Source organism: Manacus candei, unplaced genomic scaffold (assembly GCF_025592945.1).
Source record: "Manacus candei isolate 608988 ecotype Guabito, Panama unplaced genomic scaffold, ASM2559294v1 h1tg000071l, whole genome shotgun sequence".
In the NCBI taxonomy this organism is placed as follows: domain Eukaryota; kingdom Metazoa; phylum Chordata; class Aves; order Passeriformes; family Pipridae; genus Manacus; species Manacus candei.
The window spans coordinates 8,812,156-8,840,086 of record NW_026138119.1 but is presented as its reverse complement, the minus strand read 5'-3'; the positions used below and the strand labels follow the sequence as shown (position 1 = coordinate 8,840,086).

The window sequence follows — 27,931 nt, the reverse complement described above, 5'->3', positions numbered from 1 at the left end:
TCATGAAAACATCTGCACCTTGTCCTCAGCTGAAGAGGGTTTAATTTCACAGTTCTCAAAGTTAGGATTAATAATTTTCTGTGTGTGTTCAGAATAAAATTAATCTATATTATTAATATATAATATCCTGGAATTAATATATGACATTATGATTTAATATATAGATATATCAATGTATGATATGAATGTAATATATTACTCTATACTAAATTTATAATAAATATATTAATATATTAATAGAACAATATAATTTTAATAAAATTATATAAAATAAAACATATATACATAATATATTATAAAAATATATAAAAATATATAAATTATATAACCTCCCCCTACTTACACATTTGAGCAAACACAAGATATTTTGCCATGGGTAAATGTCTGCCCTTCCTGGCTGTAAGTATTGAGCACTTAGTGGGTGTTTATTAGAATAAAAAACCACTCAGGGATAAACATGAATAAAAATAATTTTATTTGTTTTTTGCTTTAAGACACAAAGTCCATTTTAAAGAGCTACCTATAAACTTCATTTCTAAAAGAAATAGCATCAAGTATAATAGTTCTAAACTTTATACCACGAATTTTACCATTTCTAGTCCATAAAATTAGGACATCTCTGTGTACAGCACCAATAAATAAGCAGCAAACATTTTCAGTGCCTTTTTTGACGTTTTAATATAAAACTCTACGATGAATGGAAGAACACCTCTGGATCTGTGCAGGGAGGAGAGCAGCTGGAAAGCTCTTTTAGGTCATAATTCAGCAAAAAACCCAAACACTGGTGACTTCTGTTGCTCAACAAAGCAGGTTCTAATCTCTCAGGCCATGCCTTTCAGGTTGTTCCAAAGGATTCAGCAATAATATTTGGAAGGCAACATGGATTTGGAAGTTCACACTTTGGAGGAGAATCACGCCCAGTGCTGGCAGCAGATCCCAAAAAGAAATGGAGCAGGGGAGCTCTGATTCCCTTGGAGAACCTGCCTGGCAGATGTTGGCTGGGTTAGGAAAGACATCCCTCACTCAGCTGCCTGTCCAGGAGAGGGGATTTTTATGGCATTGGAGCTTCCTGGGAGGGCTGATCCCTTCCAGCTCCTCTCAGCTTCTCCCTGGGGACAAGGTCTGTGTGCCCTGCCAGAGTGAACTCAGAGCTCTGCCCAAAAGCTGGGAAAGGGGCAGAGCTGAGGAGGATCAGACCCAGCTGGGGTTGGGCATCGTGGCCTGGAGTGTTCAACTCTCCTGTCCTGCCCTGGAGGGTTCAACTCTCCTGTCCTGCCCTGGAGGATGAATTTTGTGGAGCAACAGCTTTAGAGGGTGAGGGTGAAGTTCACCCTTCCCTCAAGACTCAGGGGGGTATTTGTGAGTCCAACCCCACCCACCTGAGAGTGCTGGTGCAGTGGAATTATCACTTTTACCAAGAGCTTCTATTCCCTTCCTTGCATTTAGCTGGAAAAACGCTTTATACATCCCTCTGCAGCCCTGGGAGAGAAGCACCTCCAGAATTCCCACCTTCCCTAGGATGTGCAGCCTTTAGAAATGTTCCTCCCTTCCCCATCAGTGTCAGAGAGGGGGCCTAGAAAATTACTGAGAGTAGAGCCCTTCTAGTTCAGGTTTTAATTTAATTTAATTTAAGATTAAAGGAAGCCAAAGTGCAGCACAACACTCATGTGCCACTGTGCTCAGACCACAAAGAAGGGGCCATCTCAAGTTATTACCTTAAATGTGCAAAGCACGGAGGAAAATGGCAATAAAATGGAATTCTGCTTAGCTCAAGTTAAAATAGGAAATAATAATAATAAAATTGTAATTTGCTTTTGCTGTTCTTTTAAGCGTGAGGTAGATATTAGAGTTCAAAAAATACAACAAGAAATAACATATTTTTGGTGTCACAGGGGAGCTCAGTCTGATTCCTGCTGTCTAATTAACTCTTGGCTGATCTACAGAGGCTGTTAATAAAACCACTCTGGGATTTGCAAGTGAGTGGAAAACCAGGATAAACAAATGTCCTCCATCAGGGTATTCAAATGAAAACTTTCCTTGAGCGAGAGCACGGAGTCCTTAACCAGGCACCTTCTTCTGCAGCAATTTAGATCTGATGCTCTGAGCTCGAGCCAGGAAAGCAAAATCAATTTGGGAAATAAAAAATAATATGCCCAGTGGGAGAATGATTCTCAGTTCTGTTCATGGAAAGAAAGGAATTTGCAGATAACAGCACCCAGGATAAAGGAATGCATGTCCAGGGGATGCTGAAAGGGTAAGGACAGCAAAGCTCGAGCTGGAACAGGACTGAGGGTGCCTTTAAATGAGATGTGACTCTTCCTAGTTGACTCTTCCAATTCCTGGGAATTGGGAATTCCCAGTTCAATTCCCAAGCTGCCAAGGTGTTTTTGTGTGTGGTGGGAGATGGGACAAACCCAGGTTTTTGGCCAGAGGGTGGAACTGTGCTTCCTGTCTCTCTTGGGTCCCCAACTCCATGGGCTGAGAGTGCAGCCACAATGGTTTCTGCTGTTCCCCAGGAATTGCTTTCCTTCAAAATAGACTAAAAGACACCAAAAAGAAAGAACCAGCTGCTCCCTGAGCTGCAGAGTGGGACTGAGAAAGAGAACCTGCTCAGGCTTTAGGTTTTTGCCTTCTGAAATGCAAGTGTCTGTATATTCCCAGGGGAAAGCCTGAACCCGAGTTCACTCTGATGAGGGACCTCTAACTGCATAAAATAAGGATTATTCACACAATAACCCACAACAAAACAGGTTTCTTGTACATCAGCATCACCCAGCTCCATTACTTGGTTAGTGTTTTTGGAAGGGGACCAGGATCAACAGTTGTCACATTAGTTAAGCTGCATTTTTATTTTATCATAAAACTTTGGAAAAAAAAAAAAAAGAAGCTTAGTCAGTTTTTCTGGTCAATACATATCAGTGCTGAGGCACGAGACAATAGACAACCATTCTATAAAATCCTTTACAGTAGCAAAATGCTATACTGGTGTGTAACACCCACATCTGGGCAAAGATCCTGGATAGTTTCTAATTCTTCTAAAGAATGAATTCTCTCCTCATTTCTCATCCGAAATGATGGGCCACTCAGGAGATAAATAAACCAAAGCACAGCGTGGTCAGTTATGACATGGAGGGGAAACATGAGATTCCTTCCAAACTCTGAAATATCCCCGTGGAAAATTTCAGGTGAATTCCCTTAATCCAGTTCTTTGGTTTGTAGGGAAGTGCCCCCTTTGTACTGGGGAATGCTCATCACATCCACAGCCCTGTGACATCCCAAATCATCCCAGCAGCATCCTTTTGGTCCTTTGGCTTGTGTTTTTACACCTCCAGCCCCTGATCCTGCCAACATTCCTGTGCTGGATGCTCCATGCAAGGGCTCCCTGATTCAGGAGGGTTCCTCCTGTCGTGATGGAATCGATGGAATTAAAACATTCCACCCACTTTTGATTTGAGGAATGTAGATTTTACCCCTCCCATACACCAAATAGGAAAAATGAGCTCCTTTTTCCCCTTTGGGTTCTCCCATTTCCCTTTGGATTCTCCCTTTTCCCTTTAGGGACTGAACACAGCACAGGTTGATGTTGGTAGGATTGCAGCTGCATTCCCTAGAGCTTAAATAAAATTTACTTCTGCATCAGTATGGAGAGAAAGTTAATGCTTATTTACCAATATTTAGTTTTTAAGGGGAAAGGAAGTGGGAGGTAAGTGAATTTTTTATGAATTTGGGTTGTGTTTAGTGTTAGTTTTTCGGGGATCAAAGAGATTGGGAAAGAAGACAATTCGTAAGATCTGAAATATTTTGAGCAGAGATAAAAAAATGGTTTGAGTAGTTGTTAAAAAATAATAATAATAATCATCTGATATTTCTTCTTTCAATGGTTTTGTTCTGAAAAGTGCTTTCATTTTTTTTTGCTAAGAAATGGAAGGGTCAAACCCTGAAATCACACATTTCACCTCCTTTAGCCCGAGCTGCCTATTTCACCCTTTTTCTCCAGCTTCAATTTTTTTCTCATAATGGTTTTAGTTTCAAAACCACCCAAAACAAATCACATGATCACTTTGACCCCAGATTTCAAGGTCACTGGTTCCCATGACCAGATTTCATCAGCTTCTCCCTGACTTGAAAAAGCTGATGCAGAGACATTTCACACCTCCAGAGATGTTCTACATTAAACAACATTTTCTAATCCAATAAACACAAATTTCTGAGAACACTTGTGTCCTTATTTAGCTTTAAAAAAAAAACAAACAAAAACAACTGAGGATCCACAGTTTGGGTTCAGTCTGTTGGAGATATTTCACTTTTAGCTTTTTTAAAGTAGTTTTTACTGTGGCTTCATGCCATTGATTTCTGTGGAGGAATATCTGGATCAGAATCAGCCCCTGAATACTTATTATATTTGATGCTGTTCCAGAGACATTATTAACAATGAGAAGAGGGGGAAAGAGAGAAAATTTCCACTAGGGAGATGTGGGGATTAATATTCCTGCATCACTTTAAAACAAGTAATGCCAAATATGTTATTTTATGCCATATAAATTATGCTAAATGTGCTAAAAGCTGGTGTGTGTAACAGGGTTAAACTGGACTGAAATAAAACTATTCTAATTGGACTAAAATAAATATTTCTGGGCCATGGGCAGTGAACTGAGAGAGTCACACCTGTAATGGAGCTGCAACAGAAACAAATTTGCTGGTGAAGTTCATTGTTAGTGTACAGAGAGCACAAATAATGTACCTTGTGCTAAAAAAGGCTGATTATTGCAATGGGCTTGTGGAATTTCTGTGGAATATACACAAATATACATGTCTGGGTGTACCTGTGTGCATATCCCACAGAATGCCAAGTGCTGCATCCACCACTCCTCTCCCCCAACCCCTCACATTCCCCATCACTCAGAGCACCAGGGTTAGCTGATGATGACTTTGGATACAGTTTTTATGGAATTCTGCTGTCCAAGCCTACCAGGACTGGGTTGTGCCCTGAGAAAAGTGCTACACCACCTCATTTATAGAAAAAAAAAAAAAGAGCTTTCTGAATTACTGTAGCTCGGAATAAACAGAATTTCCACTCCAATTTTCTCCAAGGATAAACCGAATTCATCCAATATAGCACTTCACAGAAGTTTTCCTGCCTATTTCCTGGGAACCACCTGTCCTGGACAGGCCACTTTTAAATCTTCCCTTTCTGAGATCGACCACATTGTTTTGTGTGCTCTGCAAGAGCTGCAGGTTTTGTGTTTTCATGAGTTCAGATCCTATTTTGGGAACACAGCTGAGGGATGAGAAGCTCAGAAGGGTTCAACACGGGGTGTTGAGGGAACATTTCAGAGAATCTGAGATGTGGAAAGTCTTAGGGTTTCCCAGAGAATAATTTTGTAGGGATTTTTCTCCAGATTTGACCATGGGGTGGGGGGTCTCTGAGCAGTGAGAACAGCCCAGCCAAGGAGCTGGATGGCCAAACAGCCTTTCTGAGAAGGAACAAGGGCAGGTCAAGTGTGCTGGGCACTGGGGGGATACACAGGGAATAACTGCTCCTGTTTCAGCCTAAAAACAAGGGCTGAACAGCTGGAGGAAACCTGGGAATAAGGACTCCAAGATGGAAGTGAATCTGGCTAATAAAGGGCTAAGAGGATCCTCTGGCCAGGAGGGTTTGTGGGATCACTACCTTTATTTTCTGCCACCTGAGATGTCACTGGGGTGACTCTAAGAGAGAAGTTTCCTGTAGGAAATGGCATTTGGATAAGGGGGTGTCCACACAGGACAGGGCCAAGCAGGCAGGAAGGTGCCTGTGGGAGAAAGGAAATGAAGGAGAAGAAGAAAGGATGGGAAACCAAACTGTGGTGAGGTTTGGATGCAGGGATGTTGTGAAGGTCCCCCACTGGACCCACAATGCCTCAAGGAGAGTCTGGAAGCAAAACAGCCACTTGCTGAGGAAAGGAGGCCAGTCAGGATGTTCTCCTGGCTGCTGGGATGTGTTCAGCGCTGACTCAGGGTGGATAAAAGAGTGAAGGACTGTGAATCTGGGATCCAGAATATGGAAGGATGGCCAGAAAGCTTTTTTTTTTAGATGATTCACTACATAAAAGACCTGCTAGTTTTCACCTCAGCATGCAGGTGCTTGCACTAAGCCACGAAGAGGCAGAAATCTGGTGTTGGTTGGCTGGACCTTCCCACCTCCTGCTCTGCTCCTCTCCTCCTTCCACTCCCAGCCTTGGCTTTCCTCTCTGCTCTGTTTCAGCTGCACTGGTGGCTTTTCCTTGTCAGCTCAAACAGATCTTTATGTGAGAAAAAACTGTCTCCTGCTGGGAGGAGACCTGCCATGGGCAGAGCAGCCTGGTGGCACTGCTGCCTGCAGGATCACAAGTGGTTTTTACAGCTGGGCTGTCTCCACTAAAGAGCTTCTCTGCCCAGTTCAGCTCCTCAGCTACAACCTGCATCCCCAGTGCTACACTGATGGTGTGAACTTGGGCTCCACCATCACTTGGAGCAGGAATATCAGTTTAGGAGATCAAACCTTGCTGTCATTTCTGGCCAAGAAGTGGAAAACTGGAGGAAACCCCGTGAGGTGAGGCAGGAAAGAGAGGGAGTGGCAGAGGGTGAAGCCTGGAGGTCTCAGAGGAGCTGGGTGGTGGGTGCTGGGGTGTGAGACCTCCTGGAAGCTGCATTCAGCTCATATATTCATCTAAATATTACAGTCAAATGTGTTTGGGACATGCCCTAAAATAAATAGGATTCCTTTGGTGGACTCCAGTGGGAGTTGGACCATCACAGCCTGGGGAAATAGAGATCCCTGCTGCAGAAGCTGCTGTTAAATTGAAGTCCCCTGTTTTTAGCTGTTCAGTTTTAAGGAGGGTGGCCACTGTAAGAAAAGCCACTGAAAGTCCAGATCTCTGAGAACATGAGTCATTGCCAGGGCTGGGTTTTGCTGCAGGAGCAGAGGGAAAGCTGGGGACTTTCCCTGAGGGACAGTGAGGACCAGGCAAATAAACAAGGTGGGAAGTGAGACACTCCTGAGCTCCACACCTGCCAGGGCACACCAGGACGGTGTCTTTGCATCCTCTGAGCCTGTGGAGGGACAACTGGTGGTCAACCTTCACCCAGGGAGTCCCTTGAGGTCAGGGCAGCACCGCTGGCAATGGTTGCACGAGGGGAAGCACCAAGATTTCTTTATGCATTAAACATGACCAAAAGCAAAATATTGCAGAGGCTTTCCCTCCAGATTTCAGTGGCTGATTTAAAAGTGTGCTAAATTTTGCTTTGTGTCTCTCTCTGCCATGATTTTTTTTCTGTTTTCCTAATATTAGGACCTGGAGGGGAGATGCCACTTTCCTGCTGTTGGTGTGTGTTCCCTACATCTTTCAGGTAACATTTTGAGGCTGAGTGTTGATTTAGAAAACTGTAAACAATTTTTTTTTCTTTGGAAAAAACCAAAAATTTCAAGTAGCTGCTGCAAACCACGAGATATAATTTTAATCTACTTTACAGGGAAGTTGGAAGGGATTAATTAAGCAGTTAATAATTCGCCTGAGCTTTATGTTAGTGCAAAGTGCTGAATCTATTCATAAGGAAATGATGAAAAGTCATTACCTTTTAGAACCGAGAATCTGAAGGAGGGTCATGCAAAACTATACTGGAAGTGCTGGAGAAAATTCAAAACACTTTTTGTTTCGGAGCTGAGGAAATTGGATATTGGAGGTGGAAATAGAGGTGTAGCTTAGCTGCAATATTCCAGATCAACATTCCTCCCCACAGGTATCAACTGTTCCCCCTTAGCTTACAAAGCTTTGAAGAACTCTCAGATTTTACTCTCAAAAGTGCATTTTTTTTCCTCCGATCAGACTTTCCTTTTTCTCTTTGTTTTTGTTTGTTTGGTTGGTTGGTTGGTTGGTTTTTGGTTTTGTTTTGGTTTGGTTTTGTGTTTTTTTGGTTTTGTTTTTCTTTTGGTTCGTTTGTTTTGGGGATTTTGTTTTCTGTTGGGGTTTTTTTGGTCCTTCTTTTTTTTGTTTTGGTTTGGTTTGTTTCTTTGGGTTTTTTTTTTTTTTGGTTGGTTGGTTGTTTTTTGTTGGGGTTTTTTTTTGGTGGTTTCTTTTTTTTGGGGGGGGAGGGGATGTTATTTCAGTTCATCCTGCAGCTTCAGCTTTCCCTACCCATTAAACAAAGGCTCCAATGAGCTGCAGGGGGGTGGTTGTACAGAGGAGGGACAACAGCAGGGATCACACCCCAAGGCACACCCAACAAAGCCAAAGTCCAACGAGGTCCCCCCAAGGCCCTGAAGGGAAAACCTCCCCAGCTGCTGGCAGAGACCTACAGCAGAAAGGCCCCAAAGAAGGTTTTGTGCTCCTTGGTGTAATCCACCAGTTTGATGTCGCTGACGTTGACCATCAGCTTGTCCCCCACTTCCAAGGAGACCACAGCTCCCAGATAAATGGGCTGGTACCAGCCATTCCAGTTCTCACTGAGGGTCTTGGTGCCTGTCAGCAGCTGGGTGGGCTCGGGGTAACTGTCAGTGACCTTGGTGATGATCTCAGTGACAGAAATGTGTTTGCTGGGGCTCTCGATGAGCCCTCGGAACGTGACCTGAGCATAGACATAGTAGTCCCCAGACACAGGAATCACCAGGGCGTTGCTGGAATAACTCAGGTTGTTCTTGGTAAAGGCCAAGCCTCGCTTGTCTTCCCACTGCAGGATGGGCAGGTGGTTCCCCACGGCGCTGCTGGGGTCTTGTCTCTTCACTGTGGGGGGAACAGAGAGGGAGAGGAGGTGGGTTAGGTCACTGCAGCCAGGGCTGTGCTGCTGGGTGAACATCTCTGCTCCAGGGGGGGAGGAGATCATAGAATCATAGAGTCATAGAATCAGTTGGGTTGGAAGGGACCTCTGAGATCATCAAGTCCAACCCTTGATCCAACACCACTGCAGTTACTAGACCATGGCACTGATGCCACATCCAGTCTCTTCTTAAAAACCTCCAGGGACGGAGAATCCCCCACTTCCCTGGGCAGCCCATTCCAATGGCTGAGCACCCTCTCTGCAAAGAAATTCTTCCTAATGTCCAACCTAACCCTCCCCTGGCACAGCTTAGACCGAGCCCTCTTGTCTTGCTGATGGTTCCTGGGAAAAGAGACCAACCCCCCCTGGCTCCCCCCTCCTGTCAGGGAGTTGCAGAGAGTGAGGAGGTCTCCCCTGAGCCTCCTCTTCTCCAGGCTGAGCCCCCCCAGCTCCCTCAGCCTCTCCTCACAGCACTTGTGCTCCAGTCCCTTCACCAGCCTTGTTGCTCTCCTCTGGACCTGCTCCAGGACCTCAATATCCTTCCTGAACTGAGGGGCCCAGAACTGGACACAGATCAAACAGGGTGATCAAAATAAGGACAGAAATGTTCTTATTTCACAGCTTGAATCGGCTGCAGGCCAGCTGTGCAGTGGGATTCCCAGGGGTGCTCACTGGGTTTACCAATGTCATTTGATTTTACCAAAAGCTCAGAAGACCCCCCTACTGTGCTGGCAGAATGCCCACAATGTGTCACTAAGCTCTGAGACATTTGAACTTCTCTCCCAGTCAAGTTGCTCCCTGAAGGGGGTTTGAGCTTTCTCATCCTCCTGAGTGCTCTCAATCAAATCTTTTACTGTAGATTTGCCTTTGTGCCATTTGATTTTACCTAAAGCTCAGAAGACCCCACTGTGCATCAGGAGGCCCAATTTAGAAGCAGCACATTATGTTTAAAACCATTTTTATCTCTTTTTTTTTAAATGCTTTGCTGGGACAGAACACCAAACTCGGTGCCAGCATCACAGGGTACCCAGACTAGAGCAATCAGGAGGGAAAGCCAAGGATGCTTTGGAAGAGGTGCCTGAAGGGGTATGTTGTGCCTGGAGGTCCTGGTCATGGGTCAGACCCCAAAAGGTGGGATTGTCCTTCCTAAAGGCTGAGTCTCTGGCACTGAAATGGCTTTACCTTGCTGTCTGACCCAATTTCAGAGTAAAAACCGTGTCCTTTAGTGAAACCAGCACTGGGGCAGTTGGACACATGGGTATCATGGCTGAACCTAATGTTTAGGGACACTCAGAAGAATACTAAAGCATCATTTCCTTGAGGAGGGATGGGCTGCAATGATGTTTCTCAGGCACTACTGTGCTGGCAGAGTGCCCACAATGATCCCCACAATGTGTCACCAAGCTCTGACACACCTGAGCTTCTCTTCCATCCAATTTGCTCCCTGAAGGGAGTTGAGCTTCCTCATCCTCAGGCTTTTCTTTCTGAGTGCTCTCAATCAAATCTTTTACTGTAGATTTGCCTTTGTGCCATTTGATTTTACCTAAAGCTCAGAAGACCCTGCTGTGCTTCAAGAGGCCCAATTTTGAAGCAGCACATCATGTTTAAAACCATTTTTGCCTTTTGCTGGGACAAACCCCTAAGCTTGGTGTCAGCCTCAACACTCCTCCAGGCTTTTTCTCAATCTTGTTGGCAGCTGATTACAAACAGAGCTCTAATCCAGACCCCACCATCAGCTGATCCAAGCTGAGGATGCTCCCCAGGCTGCACACTCTTGAGGGAACAATCAGGGAATTGCTGCCCTATTCCCTTCACCTTTTCTCCACCATTTAAATGTCTCTCACACCACAGCCAGGAGAACAAGCCTCAGCACTTGCACATTTTTCTACAGGGAAAGAAGAGTTGTCTCTGCTCTTTACTAGCTGCCACATAAAATCGTGGTAAAACACCAATTGTTGTGATAAAACACAGGCAGTGGAAAGGAAGAGGATAAAACCCATCAAGATCCTGCCAGGTGTTAAAATGAACCTGGAAAATTAATGATTAATGTTGAGAATGACTGAGGGAACTGATTTCCAGGAAATGAGACCTTTTTAATGAGCTTGAGTTATTGTTTAAAGTTAGTTTTGATTCCATATTTGAGGAAGGGGTGTGTGTGCATGGGCAGGGAGACAAACAGAATGGAGGGAAGGGAAGGCTTTGAAGTTCCCTTGGCAATAACCATTGGGTTTATCCTGGGTGAGATGAGATTCAGGAAAGGAAATGTTCTCAGCTCCCAGGGGCATCCATTCCCTCTCTTGTCTAGCAGTAAATAATCCATAAGGAGCCCAGAAGGTGTTGGGAGAGAAATTCCTTGCATATTCTCTGAGTAGCACAACAAAATAATGCCCTTTTTTTTCCAGCCTGCCTGTCAGTGCTGCTGAAGTATCAGATCTTTCTGATCTTTCCCCAGGAGGCAAAGAACAAAGGGAGAGTGCTTCTGTGTGTGGGAACACCCACAGGGATGGTGGGAGCAAGCCAAGCTAAATTATGGAAGTATTGTAAGGACTATGATGTTTAGAACCAATGGAACTTTGCCTGATACAGCAGGAGAGGAATAAAAGAAAGTAAAAGAGAAAGTAGTCGTGGTCTGCCTTCCTCCTCATCCACCTCTGAGTCCTGGCAGGAGCTCCAGGAGCTTGGAGTCACTCTAAGATTTACAGGAGCTTGGGGTAACACATCAGAGAGCAACTCACAGCAGAGGAGAACTTGTTTGAGATAGGAAGGATCAGAATATTTCCAGAAGATGTCCTGGGCTCTTTTCCATCTTGGGAATTCTTTGGGGGGGGGGGGGGAAATGGAGGAGAAGCTGCCTGTGAAATATTCCTGTCTGTGCAGATGACATGTTTCAGATGTTGATGACACACAACTCCTCAGCATTCCTTATAACTAAGAGGAGCTCAAATGAACTACATGATTTCAGAACTTTGAGAATTAGGCAGGTTTAACAGTTATACCCTCCTTTTTTAGGATAAATCTCACTCTATTGAAGCTCTCTATTTTCAATTTAGTTGATTTTCCCCATTCTTTCAGTGCTGGTCAAGAGGAAAAATACATGTTCAAGTGGTACAATACATACTCAAGTTGAATATAATGTTGAAATACATGTCCAAGTGCCTTTATACAGATCCTTTTCTAGCAGCACTTGTACTTTGCACTTGCCATTTATTTATTGATTTCATAAATCATGGAGCTACAGTTCCTGCAAACATACCTGTTGTGCTAATTCTTGAGGTAAGTAAAATCTGCTTTTGATAAGGGATTCATTACCACAGTTCCTTCCACTATAAATTTCTGGCATTCCTTACTTTTCCTGTCCCCAAATCCCTTTTGCTTCAGTCTCTGGCTGGAGAATTCCTGTTGCTTGTCATATTTGGGGTGTGTTTTGTGGCAGAGTGAACTTGGAGGGTTTCTACAACTCTGAGCCCTCCCCAGTGTGAGAGTCTAACCCTGAACTCTGTGCTCTGAGGCTCAGCAAGAGATTTGAGCCTTGCACAATGTGTACAGCAAAATCCTGTGGCTGCAGGGTTTCTACTGCTCAAATTCATGCCCTGAGAACTTAACACAGCCCTTAAAAGGTGCTTTGGAACAGAAGGTGATGCTCTCCCCAGATTTCATGATGTATTTAGGTACCATTGCACACGGTGAGTGTGAGCCAGGAACCCGATGGAGTTTCTGCAGCACAGGTCACCCAGCTGAGCCACAGGCTGGGGACAAGAAGGAAGAGATGCTGGTCTTCATCCTGACCCAAAGTGCAACCAGATAAGTGGAGAGGGGGTGATGGCAGGGATGGAGAAGTCAGAACCAAGGATACCTCAATGGGGATGGAGAAGAGCCTGAGCTGGGTATTCCCACAGCTCCTGCCATTCCTCACTAGTTACAACCTCCCAGGGAGAGGAGACCTTGTTGTCAGTTTGGATAAGCTCAAAATGCTCAGTGTGGGTTAAAGAGGTCAAAATCAGGTGGAAAATTCATTATAAAGAACAGAGAGCAAAATATTGAGTTATTGATGCCAATTCAGTGACACATTCCCATGGAAGTGCTGTGGCTGCTTCTCATTCCTCTCACTCCTCTGCTTTTACCTTCAGAAATATGTCCCTAAAACTAGAAAATTACAGACTGAAGGGAGATCTGGAGAAGATTTCCTACAGGTGAGGGTTTGTAGTCTCCCACTTTCACTCTGAGAATGGTACCTGAGCTGCAGGAATGTAACAAAGAGCAGGGGAATAATTATTCCTTTTACTCTTTCTAGGACAAGTCATGATTTCTGAGAAAAGAAAACCAGGGTGGAACCCAATAAATTATTGTGCACAAAAGCTGAATATAACAGGAAATGTTTTCTGTTAAATTCTGTTGAATATAACAGGAAATACAATGTGCTGTTAAGCTTGGAAACTCATTGTCACAGGGTACAGCACCAGAAATACATTTGGGCTAAGGAAAGGTCAAAGTTAAATCCATGGATATTGGATTCCCTGATGCCTACACAGCACAGCTGGTTGGGTGTGGGTCTTCTGCACAGACAGGAGACATAAAATCCCCTCAATTGTCTCTTTTTGTGCTCCTGGCTGTGGCCAAGTGTGACCATGTCACAGCACCAGGTGGAGAAGATGGGCTCAGACCCAGGGAGGCTGCTTGGGAATGATGGTGAAGGAATTTTGGTCAATATGGGGCCTGAGGAAACTTGAAGAAAACTGTTGGGTGCTTCCCTGTGGCAACTGGGCTTTTGTGCAACCCAGGGGAGTTCCCCTGAGCAGAGCAGTGCTTGGCTGCTCCTCTGGGTCACTGCACCAGGAGCCTCTGGACCTCTTTTGCCACAGGGTCCCCCTTGGAAACTGGAGCAGACGTGCTCCTTGTGCTCCTGCAAACGTGCACTTGAGCAAAGATGGGATTTTGGGCAAGGCCAGGTCAGTTTTGGAGCTCTGTGACAAAGGGGTGGGGACCATCAGGAAGGAGTTTGTGGGTTAGGGAAAGAAAACTCTGCTGGGAAAGGAATCAGCCCTGAACTACTGATGGATTGAACCCTGGAGGTGGGTTTGTGTGAAGGATCACACCATGTCCTGCTTCAGGTTGGAAAGGGCATCCTGGGGCAACACTCAGGGGTTTGGGGAAGTCTCTGCACTGAGCTGGACTTTAGGGAGGTATAAATTGCCTCAGGTCAGCTGGAAAATCCTCCAGCACTTTCCTCTCTTCTCTGCTAATGCCTGAATTTTCCAGGTGGGTCGAGCTGGTGAGGATGGAGCTGGGGGATGTCTCAGGGCAGTGACAGCCCTCAAGGATGAGGTGGGGAGATGGGGACCTTGGAGATGCTGGCAGGCCCTCAGAAAGGCATGGAATCCCTTTGGAAAGGCCTGAAAGCCCCTTGGAAAGACATGACAGCCCACCCTGCAATAGGGCTTTGTGATGCCACCTTCCTAACACAAGAGAAAGGGTTGGAGGGTTCAACCTGGCATTACCCTCCCTTTGCTTGCTCTGACGTGTGTTAGAGATGATCTCACTGGGAAAGGGGGGGATTTGATGGGAATATGGTGTGTGTGACCCAAGTCAGGCCTTGCAGAAAAATAAAGTCTAAAACTGGCCTTATTTGACCTGATTATGCTACGAATCTGGTAGTTCTTGCCAATTCACTGCTCCACAAGGGCTCACTTGAGCACCTTCCCCTGCCTTTTTTGGGGGATTCAGCAGATCTCTGGGATATCAGGCACTTATTTAAGCTCAGTTTCAAGAGCTGCTCATTCAGTGGAAGAAACAGCTTGGCCAAGTGGTGACATTTCTGTCCTTTACCTCCCTTGTGGGCCCTTTCCTGCAGACACAGCCTGCACTCAGTCTGTCATTGTCAGCAAGGCAAAGCTGATGATTATTTTCCCCCTGTTTCCTGCAACACCTGATCCTATCAGATCCATGCAGAACAAGGTTATTGCACCACAACATCTGTAAGACCCCCCAGGAAAGGCTTCAGTTTGGAACAAATTTACCTGTCAGGTGAGCTCGGGGCTTCTCTGCACTGGAAAGTGTGTCTGTAACTGAGGAAGAGGGAAAAAAAGAGGTGTAAGGCTGTTTGCTGCTGTTCAAGTCATAGAATCAGAGTCTCCAACTCCTGGCCCTGCACAGACACCCCAACAATCCCCCCCTGGCCCTCAGAGCCTTGTCCAAACCCTCCTGGAGCTCTGGCAGCCTTGGGGCTGTGCCCACTGCCCTGGGGAGCCTGGTCAGTGCCAACCACCCCATGGGGGAAGAACCTTTTCCTAAGTCAACAAGATGTGAGTGGTGATGATGACATCAAGGGAATGGTGTGCAAGCCCTTTTCATTTCCACGGGGAGTCAGGGGTTATCTGCTGTGATCTCTTATTGACACCACTGAGGTGACAAAACCCCTTTGCAGTGAGTGAGTTTGTCAGAGCTGCCGGAGGGTGAACATGGATGAGATTTTGGCATGCAGGGGCTCCCAGATTCCTGCTTTTGCATATTCAGGGGGTCACAGTGATCCCACAGAGCTGCAGCAGAGGTCTGTGCCTGCACAGATGGAGCACAGCCCTGGGGTTAGACATGCTCACCCACTATGCCCCCAGTTACCTCCCTGCATCTTGTCACCCACGTTTGCCTCTGGCTGCCCTGGTTGTTTGGAAGGAGAGATTAGGGAGGTGAGAGCAGGAGGCAGCAGCATTCTTGGATTGTATCCAAAGGTGCTGGGATGGGAAAAAGGTCTAGCAAACTTACCATCTACTGCCCGTTGCTTCAGAAAGAGGGAGCCCCTCTCCTCTGGGACCTGCAGGAGAGATTTACCAGCAGTTAGCTCAGGGCTCCAGGAGGAACCTCCACAAAGGGGCTTGTCTGAGTTATCCCAGAAAATGGAATGTGCTACAGCAAGTCAGAGAGTTCACCAAGAGCTTTAATGAAAAGTGAGGAGCCCTGACAAGGTTTTGCTTCACTGCAAGAGATTTCTGCTGTAGGTTTGAAACTGCACCTCTGAAAGGGTGCCAGGGACAGGACCTGGGCTCCTGGGGGTGAGATTTGTTAAACTCCAGTCTGGATGAGCCCTTGGCAAAACTGGGAGAGGCCCAGCAGAGTGGGCAGTGGGAATTAGGCATTGCCAGCCCTCCTCTGGGATGGTGACTCCACCAAGCACTGCTGGAGCTCCTCTGCTGCTCAGAGCCTCCTGTCCCTCAATCCAGGCAGAGCAAGCAGAGCAACGTGGGCAATGCTCCCCTGCCTCAAGACTTGGCAGGTCTGAGCCTTTACTGGGTTCATCCATAACAAAGAGACTAACTGAGGTGCATCAGCTACACCTGCTTTTCACACACAGTCAGCCAGGTTGGAAAAGACCTCTGAGTCCAACCTTTGACCCAACCCCACCTCGCCAACTGGACCATGGCAGTCAGTGCCACTTCCTGCATCTCGGTGATTTCAGACTGTGGATGTGCTGCTTGGGCCTGCCTTGGATGTTGGGTGACCTGCTGGGCAGGCAGAGAGGAGCTGAGCAGGTCTGAGAGAGCAGCTGGCAGAGGGTGAGCTCAGCAGCTCGCTGACACTGTGCCAGGGGAGGGCAGGGTGGCTCATCCTCCCTCAGCTCTTACCTCCTAGAGCTGAGCACTCCCATCACTCCCTCCTTCAGGGCACAGCCCTGGGCCCTGCCAAGTGCCTCTGATGTTGAGGTGGAGCAGTTCCCAGGGGCTGTGCTGCCTGCCTGGCACACGCCTGCCAGGGCTGCTCCTCCTGACTCACGGCCACGTGCCAGCTCCAAAGGGAGGTTGCTGTGGGATGCTGGCTCTGGATCCAGCTCCCTGGGGAGTGAGGGGCATCCCCTGTGCCACCCCAGGGCACAGCAGGGAGCAGCCAGTGTGGGGTGTGCAGCCAGCTCAGGGCTGACTCCCAGGGCTGTTGGGAACCCCCACCACACTTGTCAGAGCCCACGGGGTTGCTGTGCTTTGGTTTATGGACAGTTCCCAAAAATACATTGAATAAACTGCCACTGGCCAGCTTGCAGCAAAGGGTTTGATGCATTTTTAATAAGCAGGCTGGAACAGGATTAGTATGGAGATGCTGGAGCTGTCTGCTGGTGGCTGTGTCTCACACAGCTTCAAATACCGCAGGAGAAGTGGAAAATAGGTGATTTATGTTAGAGGAGGAGTAGAAAATAGATAATTTATATTAGCTGGGGAAAGGAGAATGTTTGTGGAAGAAGAAGCAGGCTGCCTGGGTTCAGGGACTGCTGGCTAGTCTGGTAAACCCAAAGCTAATCTGAGGTTTTATCAGCAGTAAACATCCGTGTGCTCCTGCAGAAAACTGTAATTTCTGCAATAGTTGCTCCAGTGTGTTGGGAAAAAAACACAGCAGGAAAACAGCCTTGCCCACCTGCACACAACTACATCACCCCACAGCCTCCTGCTCTGCTGGAAATGCCCTCTGGCAGAGGTGGTGGTGTGAGAGCTCAGGGTAGGGCTGAGGGAGAGTTGTGGTGTGGTCAGGGAGATGTCAGGGCCTTTCATTGTGCCCGAGGACTTTCTCCAAGGTCCTGCTTGCTGTGGTGCCTAAACATGTCTGGGCTGTTGATGTGACACAGTCACAACCAGGTGACTCTGTCCTTCCCCTGCTGGGAAGCTCAGGATCAGGACTGAGGATTTCCCTCACGCTCTGCCCTTGCTTTCAGCCACATGGATGCAAATATGAGTACATTTGCACCATTATTTGTGTGAGAATTCCTACAGAGTGGCCAAGTGACACATTTTCTAGCAGTGCTAAGTACTGCAAGGAGCTGCAAATCAACCACAAACCTACATTTCAGTCTGGAACTTCTGGGGAACTGTTTGCATACTTGAAGCCTAATTTCTGCTGACGTACTTCAGATAAACTTGGATGTTGCAATACAAACAGAGGTGGTGGGAAAATGGGAAGGAGAGCGAGAAGAATCCTGCTTCTTTGTAAGAGGTAACAAAATGGTTCTGTTTAAACCTGAATTTACTTCTTTCCAAAGAAATCCAGATGGAAACTCCAGGTGCAGGAGCTCCTTCCCAGATGCTAAAGGACAGTGGGATGCAGATAGAGCAGGGTGCTGCAAGGTGGGAAGTTATCCTGCTGTTGGCAAAGCCATGGCTGGTCTTTTTATTCCTAATTGTGCTTTCTGATAAGGATAAAAACAGAAATCTCTTAGAAAAAATGTTTTGGCACCAGGCAGTGCTACATAATGAGCAGGTGTCAGTAATACTTGTCCCAAACAGGCACAGATGTTGTACATTGATGATGAACAGAGCTAAGCAGCAGGAGACAATTGATCATTTACACAATTAGTGCTTTTCTCTCTTTTCCTTTCTTGCTGAAAAGTTCACAGCCTTGCTTTGATTTTCCCTTTGGTTACTGGGGAGAGACCAACCAGCCTTGAGTGATGCTGAAAATCCCACCTTCCAGCTGACTCACAGACATCCTGGACAGGCAGCTGTTACCCTCAGGGCATGGATGCAAACCACTCCTAGGTGGTTTTGGTGTCAAGAATGTCCAAAAGCCCCAGTGCATTTATACCCAGGTATTGCTAAACCCAAAAAGAAGGGCTGAACATCCCCTGTTCCTGTGCTTTGGCTCTTGAACCTCTGGACAGGGCCAGGGATATCCATCAGAGAACAGTGTGGGAAAAGCAGCTGGCACTTCAGGCAGAGGCATTAATAAACAAAACATGCCCAGCACCTCCATCCACTCCAGTTTTAGCACAGGACACTATTTTACAGCTCATAGGTGGCACACAGAGCCAAGTTTTGCTCTCTCCAGAGATGCTGCATGGCCTGGGCTGGGTGTTTTTGGTAGGGACCTGTCCAGTGCCAGTAAAAACTGACCTCAATAAGAACATTTTGGTTGGACAGTAGTGGCCAGAGGAAGTCTGGACCCAGGGCACATACTCTTGGCCTTCTGTGCCCACAAGGACCACGTGCATCCAGCAGCAGTGGCCACTCAGGAGTTTTACTGCTGCTCTTGGGAGGGGAACCCCAACACCTGGGCCCATCCAGGGACAACACTCCCTGCTCCTCCCCAGGCATTTCTCCATCCCTACACATCAGGAAGCCATTTCAGAGTCTCTTTCCCATGTGGGGGGATCTTTTCTAAGCTTTGTTGCCAGGTTTCTGACTTCCTTTGGGATGGGATCCAGGTGGAGCTGCTGGGACTTCCAAGCCCCTTCTCCATTGCCAAGCTGCCATGGCACAGACATGGCACACAGGTCCACATGCAGCCCTTTGGACAGGCTCTGGAATTTCTCTTTGTGGTCCTGACATGCCAAGGATGCCATGAAAATAAACCCAAGTTTGTTTCCAGGCCACAGGACTGGATGCTCTGCTTTCCTGGGCCAGCTGAGCAGGTTGCTGAGGCAGCCAGAGATTCTCTTGGCTGCTGAGCTGCTCCTTTGAGAGATTTATGAACTCAGACTCAAACCTGGCTTCCCTTTGGGGGAGGATAAGCAGCACTCCTGGGCCTTCCTCTGGAAGGGCACCACTAGAGCCTTTATATAGTTTTCCTGCTAATTACACAAGCCATGTGTTATTATTTAAAGAACTCTATTTTCTCACCTCACTCTGTCTTGGAGCATAAAAGAAAGTGACTTCTCTTTCCAAAAGGAGCAGTGCAGTGAGCCTGGAAGGTGTCCAGGGAAACCATCATCAAACTTGAATTATTCATCCAAGGCTCCTTGTACCATAACAGACGGAAAAACTGGTGGCTCACACATGTTGTAATGACATAACTTGCCCTGCTTTTTCCTGAAAGGGACATTTCTAGGGGAAAGGTGAGTTTGCATCCCTTCAGAGGCAGGAGGTGACACCATGTGCACCCACACAGAGGCAGAGATGACCAAACTGCCTCACCCCGCAGGCAGAGCGCCAGGAAAAACACACCCCTGTTGCACAAACCTCCCCTTCTCCTCCCCTTGCTCCAGGAAGGACTCGCTCAGGAATTTACTATGTTTTCTTCTCACATGCTGAGTCCCTCCCTCCTCCCAGGACTGTCCCCAGAGCACGAGAAGGTGTCAGTCCAAGCATGTGTGGGCTGAGCTCTAGTCCTGCAGCAGTCAGAGGGTTCCTCCCGTGGGCTCTCTGCTGTGAGGGTCAGCAAACCAATGCTCATCTGGGGCAAACTGGGGTCTGCCCACTGGTCCCAGTATGCCCAGGGCACCCACACCCCAAGACCAGTGCCACAGAGAGCTCTGACACACACATCTGGTCCCAGTAGTCCTGGTCTGGGCTATCAATGGAGCACACAGGGAAGGAGCCATTTAACAATCCAATTCTAACTCTCCAAATGCAGAAGGAGATGCCAAAAAGACATTTTCCCAAGAAGCATTCCCACGGACTGGAAGGGCAGGACTGAGCTCCTGGGTTCAGTGTGTGACATGGCTCTTTGGGGACTTTACAGACAAAGCCACACAGGTGAGAAAATCCACCCCACATGCCCTTTCCTGCTGGACAGCACCGATGGTAGAGCCAGAACACAGGAGAATGAATGAAAAGCTGAGAGCAGGCAGGAGCCAGCTGAGGGGCAGCTCCTCCCACTGCACAGCGGGCACCCAGCCAGCCCCATGACTTTCCTCTTCCTCCCTGGGACTCACAGGGGTTGTTAAGTCATCTCATCAGCTCGTTACATCACTGTGGGAATGTTACACGCTGATAGCTGAGTGCACACGAGTGGATGTGACACCAGGGCAGCTCGGGCTGGAGCAGTGCTCGGGGCTGACCTTGTGCTCTTCCCCTTAAGGAGCCAAGCCCACTGGTAAAAATACTTTTCTCTGCTAACTCTGCCAACAGGATCAAGAGCCAGCAACACATCAGACTGATCAAACGAGCTCACACTTTGTTATTCTTTCACTCTGTTTCAAGGCTGAGCTGCTCTGCTCTGTACAACCTCAAGCAAAGCCCGGTGCAGCTGAGGCTCTTCACCTCGTGTGCACCCACTGGCCCCAACAGCAGTGGCAGGGTCGGGGCAGTAACACATTTCACACAGGCAAGGACCTGGCAGGTTGGACAGAAGAGGTGCCACACGAGGCTGCATGAAGGTAGAACCAGGTAACACAGAGGATGCTGCACTGGGGAACGAGCTCAGGGTCAACCAGGGGCTGGCACATCCCTGCAGGGCTCTCACACCCCCTAAACACCCCCAGGCTAAACAAGGTTACAAACCTGCCTTTGAGGCCTCTTCCTAACCCTGCTTTTTTATCCTAAATAAGCTCCTAGCAAGCACACTGATTAGCTGGAGGATTTCAGAGCTGAGGGTGAAATTCTCCAGGCATACATGCACCAGGTAGCATGGCACAGTCCTGCTGAATTCACAGTGTCCCGTGGGAATGGGCACTTGCAGACTGGCACCAGAAGGGATGGAGCAGCATGAAAGAGTGTTAGGAGCAGCACAGCATGAACTGGGAGCAAAGGGAGTGCAGCTGTCAATGGAGAAGAGCTGAGAAGACCCCTGGATCCAGAGAGAGTTTTAAGGGAGAGTGAAAAATAGGGAGTGAATTTTAGGGCCAGGCTCCTTGTCTCAGATCAGATCTCTGCAGGAGTTTGCATTAATAACACACAAGAACTGTCAGCCCAGTGATGGGTGACCGACCCACTGACATCACAGCCTGGTCAGCTGAAATCAGACACCGGCAGGGGAAGTCTCAGATTTAACCCCAAAGAAGGGAGGAAAATGATCCACAGTGTGAAAATCTGGCTGAAATCAGTGGAGAGACACTGATTTACATCAACTAGTGGTTTTTGAAGCATTGCCTGCAGCATGCCAACAAAAGTTTTAAAGTCATGCATTGTACTGTGACCTCAGCGAAATTAAGACAAGAACAGGAACCGTTAGTTAAAAAGTCTGAATCACAGAATCCCAGAATTCTGAGCAGTAATATGATTTATCCCTTCTCAGCGTAAGGAATGAGGAACGTAACAGCGAGCCTCACACATTCCCTTAAACGCGAGAAACTCGTAAAGAGAATTAAAAGACCCGAACAAAGGCAGCCGTGGGGGCGCAGGGCGCTCCTCCCGGCAGGAATGAGGAGCCAGTGCCTTACCTGGCTGCCGCAGGAGCTGGGCGCTCGCAGGTTCCCGGCCAGCAGGTAGGCGATGGGCAGCATGAGGACCAGCACCGAGAGCAGGCACAGCAGCACCGCGCACCGTATCCTCCTCAAATCCTTCCTGAGGTGCATCCCCGAGCCTTGGCTGATGCCGGGAGCCGCTGCCTCCGGCGTTATCTGGACCACAGGCTCCATGGCAGCTCCGGCCGGGCGAGATGCTCTTCCTCGCTGGGAGCCGGGGACGGCAACACCTCCTCTGGCGTCTGCCCTGCATGGAGACCCCCATTAAATAAGAGCTGCCCCGAGTGTGGGAAGGCACCGACACACACGCACACCCTCCCTCCCGAGGAATGCGCCGCCTACAATAGAAACCCAAGCGCGGGGATCGGGAGCTCCGCGGCTCCCCGCGCTCCCTGCCCGCTCCTGCCTCCCCACCGCCTTTTTTTTTTGTTTTCCCTTTCCTCCCCCCTCTCTCAGTGCTGAAGGAAGCCAGGAAAGTCCCGGTGGGTGGAACCAGGATAAACCCTGCTGCTGGGCTGGAGAGACTTGAAAGCTTTTCCGCATGGCAGAGGGAACACGAAACCAACGGGAGTGAAAGTGAGAAGCAGGGGGGGAGCGAGAGCGGCAGAGGGGACGGGGCCCGGCAGTTTCTTCTTTCCCAGACAAAGGGGAAGAGGATTTTAGGGAAGATGAGGAGTAAGTGACCCCAAAGAAGGGCTCTGGTTCTCTGAAGCGTTGCTCCATCCCTACGTTTTAACAGAATCCACATCAGGCTGCAGGTTGCTCGACGTGCATCTTTTGCACCAAAGAGTGCAGGGTCAGGCCTGAAGTGGGATGTTTGTCTGCTCTGGGGTCCTTCTCCAAAATCATTTTAATTGTGCTTTCAGGAAAGCCTGTTATTGTTTCTTGAAAAACAATGTGACTTCATTGCACTTGGAAGAAAAATATATCATCTTCCTTTATTGACAGCTGAGAAGGGCTGCTCCTATGGACAGTCTCTGGAGCTGCTCAACAACAGGTCTGGAAGAACAAGCTGATGTCCTGCTGGAAATAACTCCTGTATCCCAGGGAAGGCTAATTCTTGCTTGCTCCTTACCACTCCACAGCAGCCTCCTCCTCCAGTGCCATTTAGGAAGTGCTTGGCAGGACCCATTTGTGGACATGTTGTCATTTAGATTTACCCAGGCTGTTGAAATCAGAATTTTTTTTCCCCAGGAAAGTTCTCTTTAAAATGGAAACTTTCTCTGATGTCTACGTGCACACACAGTGATGTTCAGAAACTTCTCCTTTTTCCCTGGGTAGAGAAACAGGCTGGAAACTTGCAGATTTCTTAGTGAGAGAGCAACAAGGTTTGGTTCCCCTCACCTCCCCATGAAAGGCATTTCAGGTTTGGGTTATTAAAAAATAAGGTCAAAGAAAGAAAACTATTTTCTCAGATGTCCCAGGGCATCTGTAAAATATTCATTAAAAATCCAGCCAGCTCTTGTCACTTCAATAACAGACTATTACAGCAGTCTGGAGAAGCTCTTGATACACCAGAGAGGTAAAAGTCATGCTCTGAGAAGAACACGTGGTTTGGTTAGTGAGGGTGACTGAGGCTGCCAGCAGCAAGGATGGGATCCCTGCCAGCAGGCTGGAGAGGGAATAGGCCAGGGAAAGAGAAAGTGTGAAGGAGTAAGCAAGAAATAGTGAAAACCACTGTGGTTTAAGAGAGAACTGGTAAATCACAGGATCACAGAATGGCCTGGGCTGGAAGGGACCTTAAATATTACCCAGTTCCACCCCCTGCCATGGGCAGGGACACCTTCCACTAGCCCAGGTTGCTCCAAGCCCTGTCCAATATCAGCTTGAACACTTGCAGGGATGGGGCAGCCACAGCTTCTCTGGGCAACCTGTGCCAGGGCCTCAACCAACCTCACAGGGAACAATTCCCTCCCAATATCCCATCTAACCTGCTCTCTGGCAGTGGGAAGCCATTCCCCCTTGTCCTGTCACTCCAGGCCCTTGGAAATACTCTCTCTCCATCTTTCTTGCAGGCTCTCTTCATGTCTTGGAAGGCCATACTAGGTCACCCAAAGCTTCCCTTCTCCAGGCTGAACAATCCCAGCTCTCCCAGCCTTTCCTCCCAGCAGAGCTGCTCCAGCCCTCTGATCATCCTGGTGCCTCCTCTGGACTCTCTCCAGCAGCTCCATGTCCTCCCTGTGCTGTTCCCCAGGGCTGGAGCAGCTCTGCAGGGGGGTCTCACCTGAGGGGCAGAGGGGCAGAATCCCCCCCTTTACCTGCTGTCCACACTGTGGGAACAGCCCAGGACAGGTTGGAATTCTGGGCAGCCGGAACACGCTGTTGGCTCGTGTCCAGCCCCTCTTCCGCCACACATTGTTTGATAAAGCACCAAAACCGTGTGTGCTCGAATCCAAGCCAAGCCACAGCACTCCTTGGAAACCTTACACATGTGCCTGACTTTCTTTCCTTCTATAATTCACTATTTGTTTTCATTTAGACTGTAAAACCTTGGCGACAAGGACTAATCTCTGCTTTTACAGTCCCCAGAACCGAGTTCAGGGGTAGGTGTGGCTCCATTTATTATCAAGTGAAAAACTTTGTATTTCTGTGGAAGTGCTGTGTAGAGATGTGACTTTTTTTTACTGTTTCTCTCCCCTCCACTCTCATCATCCCCCCCTTGGATCTCAGTTGTTTATTCCGGGGCAGAATACTAAAAAACTGACACTAATGTTTTGACCATGAGTGTCAAAGTTAATTTTCCCTTCACTGTGAGTGCCACAAAATGCTTAATATATGTTCAAGGCCTTTGCAAGCAGATAACTCCAATCTGTACTCAAGCAAACACCCAGGAGTTTGTTTTTGTTGTGTTTTCCTAGGATTTCCAGGTGAGTCAGTTCTGAGTTAAAAGAGCTCATAAGAGCTTTGATTGGCGTCAGACTCCTGCAGTGGTGTGTGACCTGCAAACCTTTGGCTGGAAGAGCAGCCAGAGCCTTGGAGAGCAGGAGCTGAGCCCTTGAGATGAGTCAGGAACAGGCTCATTCTCTGCACTCAAGCTTAGAATTTGTTCTTGAGAATCCCAAGAAGGGGAGGAGAAACTTCTTTTCCTCTCCAGAGCACAAGTGCACCTGGCAGAGGTGACTCTCCCAGGGTGGCTCAGCAGTACAGTGGCCAGAAAAAACCCAGTGCTGGGCTGTACTGGGATGTTTCCCAGCCATCCCCCAGTGCAGGACAGGGAATGGTGACTTTTGGGACTCATCTTTCTCACAAATGGAACTGGATCCTGGCAGTCGGGGCACAGGCAGGGACAGTCCCGCTCAGCTGTCGGTCATGTCCTGTCCTGTCCTGTCCTGTCATGTCACTCTTCATGTGTCTCCTGCTGCTCCCTGTTTGTCCCCAGCTCAGCTCTCAGCCCTCCCTGTTATGCAAATTCTCCTGCTCTTGTCAGACGAGTCCCAGCCTGTGATCCTTGAATAGTTTCTACTGATTAGAGGAATCGGCAGAGCTTCCCAATCCCGCTCAGCTCGGCACTTTAACGAGCTTCAAAGAGGGGAGATGTTTTTATAGACTTACATATTCGGGGCTTAGGAGCGCTTTTAAAGGTGAGGGAAAGCACGAAAGGAATTAGGGAATCAGAGGAAGAGCTTGTCCCCAGGGCACGTCACCTCTGTGCTGCTGAGCATTCCCTCCTTTCTGAAGTGCTTTCTGTTCTCTCTACATGCTTGTGCATGACGTGTGTGAGGGCTTTTTGTCCAAGGGCAAGCTGAATCAGATCCCTGGTGAGGATAAGGTAGGATACACAGGGATGGTATGACAGGTATTCCTGTCTGTAGCATGGAAAATACTCAGCATATTTTATCCTTACTCATTCCTTGTGTACATCAGGTAATGACTCAGCTCAGTTTTGGGCCCCTCACTCACACTGAGGGGCTGGAGCGTGTCCAGAGGTGGGAACAGAGCTGGGGAAGGATCTGGACAACCAGGAGCAGCTGAGGGAGCTGGAGGGGGGCTCATCCTGGAGAAAAGGAGGCTCAGGGGGGACCCTCTCACTCTTTACAACTCCCTGACAGGAGGAGGGAGCTGGGGGGGATGTCAGGCTCTGCTCCCAGGGAACAAGGGACAGCAGGAGAGGAAACAGCCTCAAACTGCTCCAAGGGAAGTTTAGGTTGGATATCAGGGAAAATTTCTTCACCCAGAGGGTGGTGAAGCACTAGGACAGTGTGCCCAGGGCAGTGGCGGGATCACCATCTCTGGAGGGATTTAAAAGCCATGTGGATGTGGCACCTGGGACGTGGTTAGTGGTGGGTTTGGCAGTGCTGGGGGAATGGTTGGACTCCATGATCTTCAAGGTCTTCTCCAAACTAAACAATCCTATAGTTCTGTGATTCCAGGGCTGTGCTTTTAGTTCTGAAGCTTGCAGTGAGTATGGAGAAAAAGTAATTCAGCATTCAAAGCCCTTTTCACACATTTTCTAAGAGTTTTCAAAGGGATTTTTGTTCACTGTCTTGAGAGTGGTTGGTGTTTTATCTGCACTGTTGCAAGTGAATCCTGTGAGATTCCCCATGGGAAGACAGCACAGAGCATCCTTCAGCTGGGAGAGGGGGAATCAGGGTGTGAATTTGCTCCTCTTTAGCCTGTCACTTCCTTCCTACTGGTGTTTTGTTGGGTCATCTGGAGTCTCCCACCAGAGACATGATGTGTACAGAGCTGCAGCAGCTGGTGCTGGGCACTCTCAGCACTGGTTGTGACTTCCCAGGTTGGCATTTCATCCTTCCCCTGTGCTGCTGCTGCCTCACTGCTGTGGCTGTTGGTTGCTGGGATTCCCTGTTGGGTGTTTCTGTGGTTGTCCTGCACCTCCAGCACTCCTGTCACTGCAGCTGAGCATCAGAGTTCCACAGGGAGCAGGGGGCAATGCCACCTTCTGCCAGCTCATGGCCTGGGCCAGGCAAAGGGAGTGATGAAAGCAGGGATTTCTGATGGTGTGGGATTTTTTACTGCACCAAGATCAACCCATGGACTCAAGTGCTGATGGTTGTGAGAGCACCAGGGCTGGAGGGTTGTGGTGTCTGAGAACAGACACCTGGAGGGAAGGCAGAAGGATGGGGGGGCCTCATCTCAGCATGACCATACCTTGGAAGAACAGTGATGTCACCCCTTGTGCCCAGGCCTTGTGGAAGGGTTTTCTCACAGGCACGGTCAGGTGAGGAGATGTGTCAGGAGGGGCTTTTCAGGTCAGTCATTCCTCTTGCACAAGCCCTGACCACCAACAAGCAGAAGCAGGACATCCTGTGTGGAAACATGCCCCGGTTGGACCGGGTTTGCCACCAGGCAGGAGATGGGGCCCAGCTCCCGGTGTGCCCCTTGCCATGGGGTGACAGAAGACGGGAAGGAGTGGGAGGCTGCAGGAAAGCTCCCCACCTCCAGCCACCGTGTCCCTCATGTGACCTCCCACCTCTGCTGCCAAATCTTGCTCTGCCACCGGCTCCTGTCCCGTCAGAGCATTTCCCTCCCACGCCCACGGAGCGAGACGATCAGCTGGGTGGAACTCTCGAGGTGTCGGGAGCCGGGAGGAATGTCATGGCCCAAAGGGATGCTGCTCCCGTGCCCTTGGCTGCAGCCCATGGCTGCGGGGGAGGCCGGGGCTGTGGGATGGGAGCTGTGCTATTCCGGGGACTCTGGGAGAGCCTTTCAGGGTAAATCCTGGTGTATCCCCTTGCGTGTGCTCTGGGAAGTCTCTGGGCTCGAAAGCGTGACACGAACAGCCCGGAATTTCTTGGATTTACTGGCTGCATGTGTGGGACACCACACGTGTTCCGAGGAAGAATTGGTGCTGCCAGAGACAGCTTAGCTGGACATTTTCCCATCCTTTTCAGCACACACAAGGAAGCTGGCCATGTAAAGCATTCCCTCCATGGTTCAGGGTTTTGTTTTCCCTAGTGGAGCAGAGATCTTGAGTCTGTCCTGCACCAACCTCCCTGCTCTGCGTGCCTGTCTGTCCATGAGCAGCAAACCACAGCTGGATGTTGCTGTTTAGACATGAAGGGGTTGCTGAGGGGACACAGAGCAGCAGCAGTGGTGAGTGTTTCCACG

The 27,931-nt window shown here is 48.4% G+C and overlaps 1 protein-coding gene across 1 annotated transcript; it reads right to left on the bottom strand.

The window, feature by feature from the left end:
• Positions 1 to 584: 584 nt before the first annotated feature.
• Positions 585 to 24,248, bottom strand: TNFSF15 (TNF superfamily member 15). The gene is made up of 5 exons (XM_051808036.1): positions 24,121 to 24,248; positions 21,839 to 22,109; positions 15,529 to 15,577; positions 14,787 to 14,834; positions 585 to 8,738 (listed from the first exon to the last, which is right to left on the bottom strand). Exons 1-5 carry the CDS (start codon positions 24,216 to 24,218, stop codon positions 8,311 to 8,313), a joined length of 894 nt encoding a protein of 297 aa, XP_051663996.1. The 5' UTR covers positions 24,219 to 24,248; the 3' UTR covers positions 585 to 8,310.
• Positions 24,249 to 27,931: the final 3,683 nt, after the last annotated feature.

Bases quoted from the DNA above. Each gene is read 5' to 3' on its own strand.
- TNFSF15 (XM_051808036.1), bottom strand. From the start codon at position 24,218: ATGTGTGGCGGAAGAGGGGCTGGACACGAGCCAACAGCGTGTTCCGGC. The intron at 15,578-21,838 runs GTAAGGCACTGG...TCTCTCCTGCAG, and splicing joins CCAGCTCCTGCGGCAGCCAG to GTCCCAGAGGAGAGGGGCTC. The intron at 8,739-14,786 runs GTAAATTTGTTC...TTCCCCCCACAG, and splicing joins GCCCCGAGCTCACCTGACAG to TGAAGAGACAAGACCCCAGC.